We start from the raw sequence: 13,438 nt of genomic DNA on the forward strand, positions 1-13,438 counted from the left end.
ATAATAATAAAGATCATAAATATATTTATTTTATTTTTTATTTTTTTTTCAAACTCGTCATTTATTATTATTCTTTCATTCATATTTGTTATACACTTTTTATTTATACATATATATGGATAATCATTCAATATACATATATCATAATTATTTATTATTTTAAATATTAATACCATCATCTTCATTATATAATATATCATAATAACCCTACCATAATTTATATTTCTTAAATATAATAATATAAAAAAAAGTAATGTGATATTCATAATTATGTCATTACTATATGTAAAAGTATATAAACTGTTCCAACGTTTCCAACATTTTATATCAAATAATAAATAACTTACTTCTATTATTATATAAATAAAACATAATATATATATTATCATACTACATATTATATCAGAACATAAAAATGTACTTATACTATCCATATCAAATGATATAAAATTATATTTCTTTTTTACATATTCAACATTAAATTTTAACATATTCAATAAATTATAATAATTATAATTTATAGGCACATATTCTATATTTATTCTGTATTCCATTAATTCATTTTTTAATGGATTCATATCATTTTTAATTTCATATGTCATCTTTGATAAGTCATAAATTTCTAAATAATTCTTTTTTTTTAAATTATTATACTCATTTGTTATATTGTCTTTATTATCATCTTCTGATGATCGCTTCTTTTTTAGTTTCTTCTTCATCATATCATCAGAATTTTTCATCTTAATCATTCGATACTCATCATCAGGTGTTAAATGATTATTCACATATAAAGGTAACAAATATGTATTCGTATCTTTATCTATAAACATGTTTGAAAAAAAACCTAAATTACTAATATGGAAATCGTTATATTCTATAACTGGTCCGAATCTTATTTTTTTAGGAATATAAAATAAAAAATCTTTTCTTTTTTTCTTTTTATCAATATTCAACATTTTTTCATTACTTTTTATAAAATTATTCTTCTTATTATTATTATTATTGTTATATTTTATATCTCTTTTATCACTTGGATACTTATTATTTTGTTTATTCTTTGATATATTCTTATAAACCTTATTTGATCCGCCTTTTTCATAACTGTCTTGTTTGTTTGTTTTTTCGTCATCATCTTCTATATCTTCCATTTCATCATCATCTTCTATATCATCCATTTCTTCATCATCTTCTATATCTTCCATTTCGTCACCACCTTCTATATCTTCCTTTTCGTCATCATCTTCTATATCTTCTTCTTCCTCCTCATCAATAAGACCCTTCCACAAAAATCTTTTCTTACCTTGTGATTTTCTCTTTTTTTTCCTCTTAGTTATAACAACCGTTTTTGAACCATACCTATATAATTCTTTATTAACATAAGTCAAGATATGCAAATAAATATCTTTCCTTTGATCAATTAACTCTTGGGGTATTTTAATATCAAAAGATGGATATATATTTTCAAACAGAAAAAAAAATATATTCTTCTTTCGTTTTTCTTCTAACAAATCTACATTATTATTCCAGTTATATCTACCATTCAATATTTTATACACACTGATAAATTTTTCATCATTTTCTAAATATTTGTCTTGGATATGTTTATTTATATCTATATCTTCTTCACAAGAAAAATATAAATGATAATCAATTATATCATCTTTTTTTAATATATTCTTAAAAGGCTTATTTAAATATTCCTCTTCTTCTTCGTTAGTACTATATCTTTTATTACCCTCCTTGGGCATAACCGTTTGCTCTTTTTTATGACCTTCATTATTTTTTATAACATTATGATGATTAAATATTGGGATCTTAATATTTTCATATATATGGTAAGAGCTGTATACAATATAATAACCTATTATACCTATAATAATTTTAATCATCCTTTAAAACATTTTTTTTTTTTTTTTAAAAAAAAGAGTGAACATAAAAATGTGTAAATGTGTAAATATATATATATATATATATATATATATATATGTATACAAAAAAAAAAAACAAAAAAGAAACAAATAAATATAATATATATATATGTGTGTGTGTATATTTCAAAAATTAAGTTAAAAAGATGATAATACAATATTTTTACATTTAAAAAAGGAAACAATAATATATCAGTATTAATGAATAAGGAGGGAAAAAAAAAAAAATTAAAAATATTATAAATTAAAAAAATGAATATACAATAAAAATTATAAAACTTCTAATTAAAACAAAAAAAAAAAAAAAAAAAAAAAAAAAAAAAAAAAAAAAAAAAAAAAAAAAAAAAAAAAAAAAAAAAAAAAAAAAAAAAAAAAAAAAAAAAAACACATATTATATATATATATATATATAATATATATAAATTCCCATCAAATTTTTATTAAGACAATATATTTTTATTTTCTTCGTATTAACATGGTTGATTAAAACTATTAAGTGTAAATATAATGACAAATATTTAGAAATAAAAAAATTTACGTAAAAATAATAAATATATATATATATATATATATATATATATGTAAAAATATATATTTTAAAAGTTAAAAAATTATTCAAACGTTCAATGGTATATATATAAATACAATATGTGTATGTTTTATATAAATGTATGTATAAGCTAATATATCAATAATTCTGTATTATATCTAAAAGGAAAGAATTTAATACTATAAAATTATTTATACATGAAAAATATACATACATATAAATATATAAATATATATATATATATATATATATATATATATATATATATATATATATTTATTTATTTATTTATTTTACATTTCCAAATTTTGCTTATGTGCTTATTCCTTTTAATTTAAAAAATGATTGATGAAGAGAAAAAGATTAAAATCGAAATAAATAATATTAACACCATAATTTTAGATATATTATGTATAGAAGCCATACGTAAAATAAAATTCATCTTACACATCCTAAATGAACTTTTAAAAAAAAAAAAAAATATATTACATGTATATATAACTAATAAAATTGATCATTTATCAACACACAAGAAACAACGACAAATGTAAACAAATATATTTTATTAAATTGTCACATATATATAATATATGTATCATATATATATATATATATATATACACCTTTATATATTTTATGCTTTATATAAATTTTTGTCATGTGTCCTTTTTTATTTTTACCTGTACAAGTCAGGTAAATATTGCAATTGTTATATTTCAAAAAAAAAAAAAAAAAAAAAGAATTGTTTACTTCTTTTTTTTAGATTTCAGTCCTTACAAAATAAAATTGAATTATGTGAAAATGAATCTCAATATAATTTAATACAAAAAGAAATAGATGAATATATTAATTCTTTAAGTGAAACCAATGAAATTTTATGTCAGAATTCTCCGACCGACAGGAACATAAAAGTTATCAACATAAGAAAATAAATTAATAAATAAATTAACATGTACATATATGACATTTTAATGAATGTTCTTTATGATTTACAAATATTATTAACATTTAAAAAAATATATTTCACTAGTATAATTTCTTATAAAAAATATATAAATATATATATATAAATTTATATATATATATTTTTATGTACGCATTAGGAGAACCGAAATAAAATAATTGAGGACGGTAGTCTTCTTTTAAATATTTTTAGAAAAATGAAAAAGAAACAATTTTCTTCCATACTTAATGAGTTGGAAAAATTTAAAGATGAACAAAATTTACTTATCAACGTAAAAAAGAAAATAAAAACATACATATATATATATATATATATATATATATATATATATAATAACATATGAAATTATATTTATGTGATATAATAAAACTTATGATAGATATTTCGTATTCTATATCTATTCATACTTAGTTCATCTCTTTATTTAATTGTAAAGGTTATTATATTTAATCATATTGAAAAATCTGATGACCTACTTATGTTTTTTATTTTTTTTTTTTTGTGTGTGTTTTTTTTTTTTTGTCATTGTTTAACAGCTTAATCAAAATGTTTATCATAAAAAACAAATCATCAATATTTTAAAGGAGGAAATAAAAGAACAAATGGAAAATACAAAGAGGAAAAGAATAAATATAGAAAACAAAATAAAAGAAATAGAAAAAAGAAAGAAAATATTTTTTGTGAAATTCATGCTTTATTATATATATAAAAAAGAATATGTTCATGCGAGTGTTGCACATTATAATAGAAATATGGACTTTAAAGAAAATGCTGTCACTAAATCAAATGAAAATATGGAAACTGAGTTAAAGGCATATGATGACATTAATGATTTTATTAAATCCTTTCTAAATAAAAGAAATGACAACGTTAGTAATATATATATATATATATATGTATATGTATGTATTTTTTTTTTTTTTTTTTTGTGGAAATATTCTCAAATTTGTTTATATTATATACCTTTACAATATTATTATTATTATTTATTAAATATATCCATATGAATATTTTTTTTGTGTTGTTATTCCTATCTTAAATTAAAAAGAAAATAAAAAATTATAATATAGCAAATTTATTATTGTTGATGATATAAAGAAATACAAATAATTCTTCTATTTTAATATGTATTATTTTGTTTTATTTTTTGAAGTTACAAAATATTCATGACGAGTTAATTGAATATTATGAGAAAGAAAAAGACCATAAAAATGCACAGCTAGATAAAATAAAAAAAGAGATAGAATATTCCAGGGAAATTATTGAATTAAAGAAAAAAAAAATCGTAAAAAAATAAAAAAGGAGAGAATTTGTATTTTATATATGGAAATTTTAAATGGATATAAATCCACACACATATATATATATATATATATATATATATATATATATATATTTATATATATATATATGTTGTAATTCGTTCCTATCATATGATTTGATCTCATTATATTATATTATATTATATTTTAATTTTTATTTTATTTTATTTTATTTTATTTATTATTTATTTTTTTTTTTTTACGTATGGCAGATTAAATATGATGAAATAAATAAAGAAAGAGAAAAAGTGGAAAAAATAAAAATGAAAAAAGAAATTGAAAATAAAGAATTTCTTAAAAAATATAATGAGTGTATTTTATTTTTACAAGATGTTGGAAGAAATAAAATAAAGGCATATGATGAAAAGATGAAAAGAAAAAAAAAGACGAAAAAAAAGAAAAAATGACGAAAAAAAAGAAAAAATGACAAAAAAAAAGAAAAAATGACGAAAAAAAAGAAAAAATGACGGAGATGGGAATGAACATATAAATAAATAAATATATATATATGTATATACATATGTATATTTTTATTTTTATTTTTATTTTTATTTTTATATATTCCTTGATATAACATATAAATGATTAAAATTCATTAATATAATATCCATATACATTTTTTTATAAATATTAGATTTTGGAATCATATCAAACAAATATAAGTTAGTTTTTATTTTATTTTTAATTTTTTTTAATTTTATTGAATGTATTGATAAGCAACCCTTGGTAGATTCTTCTTCTATATTTTTTTCTATAACATTTATTTGTTTATTTGATTTTAATTTATTTGATAAGAAATTGTTTTGATTTTGATAGGATGATAAAACATTAGATAAATCATTATTATTACAGATATTATTATAACAACTATTATTTTGATTATTATCATTTAAATTATTGTTGTTTTCATTATATTCATATTTTTCTTCCTGTTCCTGTTCCTGTTCCATTTTAATTTTTTTTTTTTTATCATGTGTTATGTGTTCAGTATTTAAATTAGCACTATGATTTTGCCTTAATAAATATGTGAAATAACTTCTTTTATTTTTTCTTTCTACATAATTATATTTTTGATGATCATCAAAATGATGACGATAAGAAATGGTGTTACATTTGTTTGGAGATTCAGATATAATATTATTATTATGATAAATTTTATTGTTATTGTTATTGTTTTTGTTATTGTTATTGTTATTGTTTTTGTTATTGTTATTGTTATTGTTATTGTTTTTGTTATTGTTTTTTTTTTTGTTTGTTTTTTTTTTTTTTTGTTTGTTTGTTTGTATTTTTTTAATATTATGACTTGTTAAGGTGAAATGGTTAACCGTGTTGAGGTATTGAAAGAAATTAATAAAATAAGAATAATGAAAATAAATATTTAAAATATTTTTATAAAAAGGACGATCAGATATTTCAGTTTCTATATTAGAATAAATAACATTATTAGTATTAGACAAATATTCATTTTTATGATCATAATTATTTTTATCATTGTTTTTGATTGTAAGTTCTTTTGTCATATTTTTATAAGTAGATGATAATATATAATCTAAAAATATTTTGATTTTTTTTTCATCTTTTATAAAAAAGAAACTAATATTTATTACTATAATATTATATTTTGTATGTTTATTTAATTTATATAATAAATTTATTAAATAATTTTCTTCATCAATATATTTAATATGTATATAATTTAAAATATCTTTTAATTCATCGATAGTTATATGAAGATTATCAAATCTATGATTTGTATTATTATCATTTTTTAAATTACAAACATGTTTATTATACATATCATTAGAAGATATATTATTCTCATTTGTATATACACAATTTTTTTCTTCATTTTCATTATTATTTTTTATATTATATTTTTTATCATCTTTATAATTTCTATATAAATTTTTAGAATTCTTTATTTTATTCACAGTCCAAATATTATCATTATTATTATTATCATCCTTTTTATATAAGGAATTATTTAAAAAGTTTAATATGAAATCATAATCTGGTGGAAATATATCTATTAAAGTTTTATTTGTTAATAATAAAGCTCTTTTCAATTTTTTTTTTTTTTTTTTATTGTTCTTTTTTATTTTTTCTTCTTTTTTATTCCCTCGAATTTTTAATATCCTTAAAATTATGTCCAGAATTATGAACGTGTTGATAGTCGGCAGGGTGTTATTTTCAAACAAAAAACAGCCAATCTTTTTTAACATACCCATCATAAAAAGAAAAAAAAAAAAAAAAAAAATATATATATATATATATATATAATATATGTATGTATTTATATTTATAGATATATATCTATTTATTTATCTATTTATTTATAATGATCCATGAGTAAAATATTAAAAATGTAGAGAACAAATTTGAGGTGAGGGGGGGAAAAAAAAAAAAAAAAAAAAAAAAAAAAAAAAAAAAAAATATGGCTGTATATGGGGTCATTCAAAATGGAATGATGGTATGTACATAAAAAAATATCAATAATATATAATATACAAATATGTGATTTTTATTTTTTTATTTAAATAATTAAAAAGAGATAGAAGAATAAACGAATCTTCACATATAAATAAATAAATATATATATATATATATATATTATATTTTTTGATATATATTTAGAATGTGTGTTATATATATTATATCTTTTTAATTATCAATCAAAGAGTTACTATAATTTTTAATAGTATTAAAAAAAAAAAAAAAAAAAAAAAAAAAAAAAAATAAAATAAAATAAAATAATATTTCATATACATATATATATTATTTATCATATTTTTCATTTTATATTTGAGGGACCTATTCGTCATTTTTTTATATATTTTATTCACATAATTACTTTTTACGACTTATTAAAAAAAAAGGGTGCAAAATGTTTTGTAATAATTCCATGTATAAATTCTTGTTTATTATAACTTGCTACACATTTATTAATAGAAAAAAGTTGAGGTATATAAATTTCTTTAATTTTTTTTTTGTTTAATATCTTAATAATAAATAAAGGAAAGAAATCTTGATAATTTTTTTCATTCATATAATAAAGTAATTTATTATTTCTATAAAATGTTTTAAAGATATAATAAAAACGTATAACTGTGAATATATATATATTTGTTTCGTTCCCCTCATTATTATTACTAGATTTATTATTTAAAATATTTGAATATCTTATTAAGTTTATATAATGTAACATTATTTTGAAGATGTAACGATTGTCAATTATATTATTATCATCATCATTTTTGACTTGCTCAGTTTTATCATATGTTAATATATTATTTGTATGTACATATAGATTATTTTGTCGATGAGTCCTATTCTTTATTTTTAAATCATCTCTTGTAATCATCATATCATTATTTTCTATACTACCTGATATAGTAGTATTGATAAAATAATTCTTTTGTTCATTTATATTTTTTAAAATATAAAGAAATAGTATATAAAAATTAACACAAGAAAATAAATTATGCATATCTTTATTACTATAGATATGTTTTATTATATTATCAGTAGAAATTTTTCCATTTTTTATTTCTACTTTGTTTTTAGAATCTAAAAGTGTCTTTATATATATATAATATAAATTTGATATGTTATATAAAATAATATTGAATTTTTTTTTTATATGATCAATATTTTTTGGATAACTCATTTGAGACATCATATATATTATTTTATTAAATAAAAATAAACTATCAACAATTATAGATATATTAAAATAATTAATAAAAAATATATAAACAAAAGAATATTTTATATTATTAATATATAAAATATTTGATGATTTGATATAATTTATAATATATATTATATTTTTAATATTATCATAAAAATATTTATGTGTATAGATATCTATTAATGTTTCAAACGTATTATATCTAATGTCATTTTCTAATATGTTTTTTATAAAATGGTTTACTTGCATGTAACAGATTAAAACTCTCCACGTGTTTTCAAATAAATATATATATAACCTTCTACATTTAATATCATTATTATTAATAATAATATTATTATGTTTATTTGTTCTATTGTGTAATATGTTATTTTCTTCACACTTATCATGTATTACACTTAGATCACTATAAAAATTTGTATCATTCTTCATATAATCTTTTGACATGTTCCTATTTGACTTGTTCTCATTACATATTAAAATTTGTTTCATATATATAACAGAATCATTATAAAAATTATCTAATATTTTTAATATATTATATAATAAGATATCATATAAATTGTTATTATAATAATATAAGTTTGTACATGCTTCACATATTAATGATATATTTTTTAAACTTATTAATAATTTTTTTTTTTTTATTTTTTTTTCTTCTTCTTCTTTCATATATGAATTACATTCTCTAATACATATATCCAATCTTTTTATGTCATATTCATTTATTAATTGTCCTTTTTTGTTATTATATTTTAAAAAGACATTACAATTATTTATATATCTATATATCCACTTGATAATATCATTTTTATAATATTCTTTTTTCATATTATAATTATCATTTTGTATAATATATTCTTCATATGTTAATTCATTACTACGAGAAATAAAATTACAATATTTTTTTTTTAACCTGTTCTTCTTAGATACATTATATAAACTATTATAATTAATAAATAAACAATCATCTATATGTATTTCATTTTTTTTTAAAATCATATCTACATATGTATCTTCTTTGAAACATGTATTCTTTTCTTTTTCATTATATACACAATCATTAATGTAACTACTTACAACATTACAATTTTTTTTAAATATATAACCATATCTTTTAAGAATAGTATTTCTTAATGTTTTCATTTTTCTATACGTTCTTAATCGTAAATCTCTTTTTCTTTTTTTCTTATTCATTCCATTTTCTTTTTGTCTTTTCTTTGTTTTTATTTTATCCAAGTAAAGCTGGCTCCTATACATACCTAAAAATATATATATATATATATAAATATAAATATATATATGTATGTATGCATGTATGTATATTTTTGTGTATTTATATATTAGTATCATTTTATTTTATTTTATTTTATTTTTTATTTTTTTATTTTTACCGTTAAAGTATCTTCGGAATAATTTTCTATTATGCAGACGAATAAATGCAGGATGATCATTCTGATATACTTTTAATATTTTTTTCTTTTGCTCCACATTTTCTTTGTTCCTTTTCTTTAGATCTGAAACATTTTTATACACATTGTCCTTCATTTTGTCTTTATTAATCAATTTACTCCTCCTAAAATTATCAACATTCATATATTTCATAGTATTCATGTTATCATTTTTTTCCTCTTTTAATTTATTTTTTTTTTTTTTTTCTAATTTTTGTATATGTAATTTTTCATTTTTATTATATACAAAATGTAAACATGATTTCTTCAATTTTTTTATAAATATATTTTTTTGATCATCTTGACAAGTGTAAGAAATATATTTTTCTTTTTTATTCTTATTTGTTTTTATATTATCATTAAAAGTATTTATATGATTCTCCTCATTTTGTATCTTTTTTTTTTCTTTTAATAATTTTTTATTTTCCTCTTTGTTTATCATTTGTATACTTTTAATATCAGAATGTAATAACTGTATATTTTTATTTTCTTGTGATAATAAAAAAAAATTGTTATAATTTTCTTTCATTTTATTTATAGCATATGAAAATGATATCATTTTTATACTTTCATTTTTTAGCTTTTCTTGTTTTCTTTTTCTTTTCTCTTCTATATTGTCATCAGATATATCATGTTCCTTATTATATGCCATATATAAATAATGTTGTATTTTCTTCGATAATTTATCTAAGGATTTCATATCACGATGACCACATATGCCCAAATAAATAAAAAGATAAATATGCATTTGTATATATAATATATCATATGTTATTCTTCTATAGACATTATTGTTTTTCATAGGTATGTTGTTTAGTATTATATTTGATGAGTCTATTTTCATTTTACTTTTTATAATATTTAAATGTAGAGGTAAATGAGATATCTCATTTATTTTTTTTTGTTTTTTCTTTTTTTCTTTTTTCTCTTCATCTATATTTATATCCAACCATGAGTTCCTCAATAATATATTTTGATCCTTTATAAAATTATCATCTTTATTATTTATTTCGTTCAAAATATTATTATAAAATATATTATTTCTCATATCTCTTTTTTCATCATCAAAATTGAAAATATTATTATAATGATGATTATCATCTTGTAACGTTTTATCATTTTCTACGTTTATTTTATTATTCATAAGATTACCCACATAAGTCTCATCAGAAGAATCCACTTTTTTATCACATGAATTATCATTATTGTGTTTATATTTTATATGTTCATACTCTTTAATCTTTTTTTTTCCCTCTAACATATTTTCATACATATTAACCATATAATTATTATTATTATTATTATTATTACTTGAAACATATGTATCACTTGATAGATATTTATTTTCTTTTATTGAACCTTGTATTTTTTTTTTGTCCTTCCAGTTCTCAGCAGGTAACTTATTCCATATATGATCATCATCACTAGAAGATATAAATGCTTTAAAAAGATAATTAAAAAAATCCTGACTAAAATAATTTAATTGTATAAATATCTTCAATACATACAATATTTGATCATAAGTATAATTAAAAAAATTGTCTATCATTATATGTACCATTTTTTTTAACATGACATGATCTTTGTTATTATATTTCTTCATAATTTTTAATATAGATAGCATACTATTTGAAGATATGTTAATATCCTTTTTATCAAGATAATTATTTATAAAATGAAAAAATGTTTCATCAGGATCTATGTTATTATAAAAAATAATATTTATATAATTCTGAAAATCTACATCTTCTAATGAATTTATATGTCTTTCTATATTTTTATGAATAGTTTTAAAAACAGATATATCATATTTATCATTCTCAATATTATTTATAATAATTTTTAATAATAAAAATGTATTTTTTAGTGTTAAATCATTTATATTATATATACACATATAAAGTAAGGTATCAAATAATTCTTTCTTCTTTTTTAAATTACATATATTTAAAAAATATAAAACATTAATTATATATTTTATATCCTTAGTACAATCATTAGTTTCTTCTTCAATCATATTCAAAGAAAAAAAATTCATACCTGGTACACATTTCTCATAACAAACAAAAGTTTCTAAATATTCATCTACATATTTTATGGTAGGGATATAATTAAATTTTGAACAATAATATAAATAATATGATATATTTTTTTTATTACTTTTTTTTAATTTACATAACCAATAAAAATATTCACTAACACATTGAAGCAATAATAAATTTTTATATTTTCTTTTACAAAATATTTTTAAAATAAATAATATTTCATTATATTTAAATTTATACACATTATTAATTATATGCTTAGATATAAATCTATATTTATTTATATCATCATTTATTTGTAAATATTTTATATATCTTAACATGTATATTTTATTGTTATAAATATTATCATCATTTATTAATTCATACCCATCACAAAATTTATTATCCTTATCTAAGTCACTTTTTATTATATATGAAACATTCTCTTTCTTATTTATATTATTATTATTATTATTCAAAATAGGAACCTCACCTTTTAAAACCTTTTTCTTTCCATTATATTCTTCTTCTTTACCTGTATCATCAATAATTATTGTACTATTTTCATTAATTCTTTCTTTTTTTTTTCTTGATATTAAATCAAATATGCTACTATAATTATATCTGTTTATTTTTAAAAATGAGACATAACAAAGGTTTGATCGTAAATTATTCACAGCATATTTCTTTGTCACACCTGAAAAAATCATATTATAATAAACCTATACACGCACACATAAATAAAAATATATATATATATATATATATATTATATATATATATATATATATATATTATATATATATATTTTTTTTTTTCTTCTGTCCTTTCAGCTAGCCAAAATGGAATTATATATTGATAAATCTACCTGAACATTTTTTTTTTTATTTTTTCTCACCAATAATTATATACCTTTAACAATTACTTTAAACATAAACATATAATATATATATATATATTTAATGATTTGATTTATATTAGTATACATTATTTCATCTATATATTTTTTTATTTCACGTTATCTTTTAATTTTTTTTTTTTTTCTTTTTCTATTTATATTCTTAAATTGAAAAGTACATTTTTAATATACATTTTGAAAATATAAAATTTTATATAATACCTAAAATTATGATACACAGATGAAGAATCTATATTATCCCTTTAGGTTGATAATAACATCACAAAAGGTTTATATAAATATAATTTGTTATCAAATAAAAAATATATACATATATATTATATATATATATATATATATATATATATATATATATATATAATTATATCAAAAAAAAAAAAAAAAAAAAAGGAACATTGAATTATTGATTAGTAGTTTATATATATTTAATTTTTACCTAGCTTTATATATAAATGAAATAAATAGATAACCATATATGCATAAGAATTAATTATATATTCATTTAAAAAAAAAAAAAAAAAAAAAAAAAAAAAAAAATTAAATATATATACATTCAAATGTATTATCCCTTTTAATATGTTAAACA

At 17.1% G+C, this 13,438-nt stretch overlaps 4 protein-coding genes across 4 annotated transcripts; 1 reads left to right on the top strand and 3 right to left on the bottom strand.

Annotated features, from left to right (window-relative positions):
- On the bottom strand, nucleotides 1–1,889 carry PGSY75_1131100 (putative serpentine receptor; the record flags this gene model as incomplete). Its single annotated transcript, XM_018786429.1, has 1 exon — nucleotides 1–1,889. A coding segment is annotated over one exon (1,889 nt), but the record flags the coding sequence as incomplete, so codon positions are not given.
- A 930-nt stretch (nucleotides 1,890–2,819) lies between these two features.
- Nucleotides 2,820–5,171, top strand: PGSY75_1131200 (hypothetical protein; the record flags this gene model as incomplete). The annotated part of the gene is made up of 6 exons (XM_018786430.1): nucleotides 2,820–3,025; nucleotides 3,242–3,389; nucleotides 3,582–3,713; nucleotides 3,979–4,311; nucleotides 4,596–4,727; nucleotides 4,977–5,171. 6 exons carry the CDS (start codon nucleotides 2,820–2,822, stop codon nucleotides 5,169–5,171), a joined length of 1,146 nt encoding a protein of 381 aa, XP_018641225.1.
- A 147-nt stretch (nucleotides 5,172–5,318) lies between these two features.
- Nucleotides 5,319–6,992, bottom strand: PGSY75_1131300 (hypothetical protein; the record flags this gene model as incomplete). The annotated part of the gene is made up of 1 exon (XM_018786431.1): nucleotides 5,319–6,992. One exon carries the CDS (start codon nucleotides 6,990–6,992, stop codon nucleotides 5,319–5,321), a length of 1,674 nt encoding a protein of 557 aa, XP_018641226.1.
- Nucleotides 6,993–7,618: 626 nt separating this feature from the next.
- PGSY75_1131400 (hypothetical protein) lies at nucleotides 7,619–12,643 on the bottom strand (the record flags this gene model as incomplete). The annotated part of the gene is made up of 2 exons (XM_018786432.1): nucleotides 7,619–9,717; nucleotides 9,850–12,643. 2 exons carry the CDS (start codon nucleotides 12,641–12,643, stop codon nucleotides 7,619–7,621), a joined length of 4,893 nt encoding a protein of 1,630 aa, XP_018641227.1.
- Nucleotides 12,644–13,438: the final 795 nt, after the last annotated feature.

Source organism: Plasmodium gaboni, chromosome 11 (genome assembly GCF_001602025.1).
Source record: "Plasmodium gaboni strain SY75 chromosome 11, whole genome shotgun sequence".
In the NCBI taxonomy this organism is placed as follows: domain Eukaryota; phylum Apicomplexa; class Aconoidasida; order Haemosporida; family Plasmodiidae; genus Plasmodium; species Plasmodium gaboni.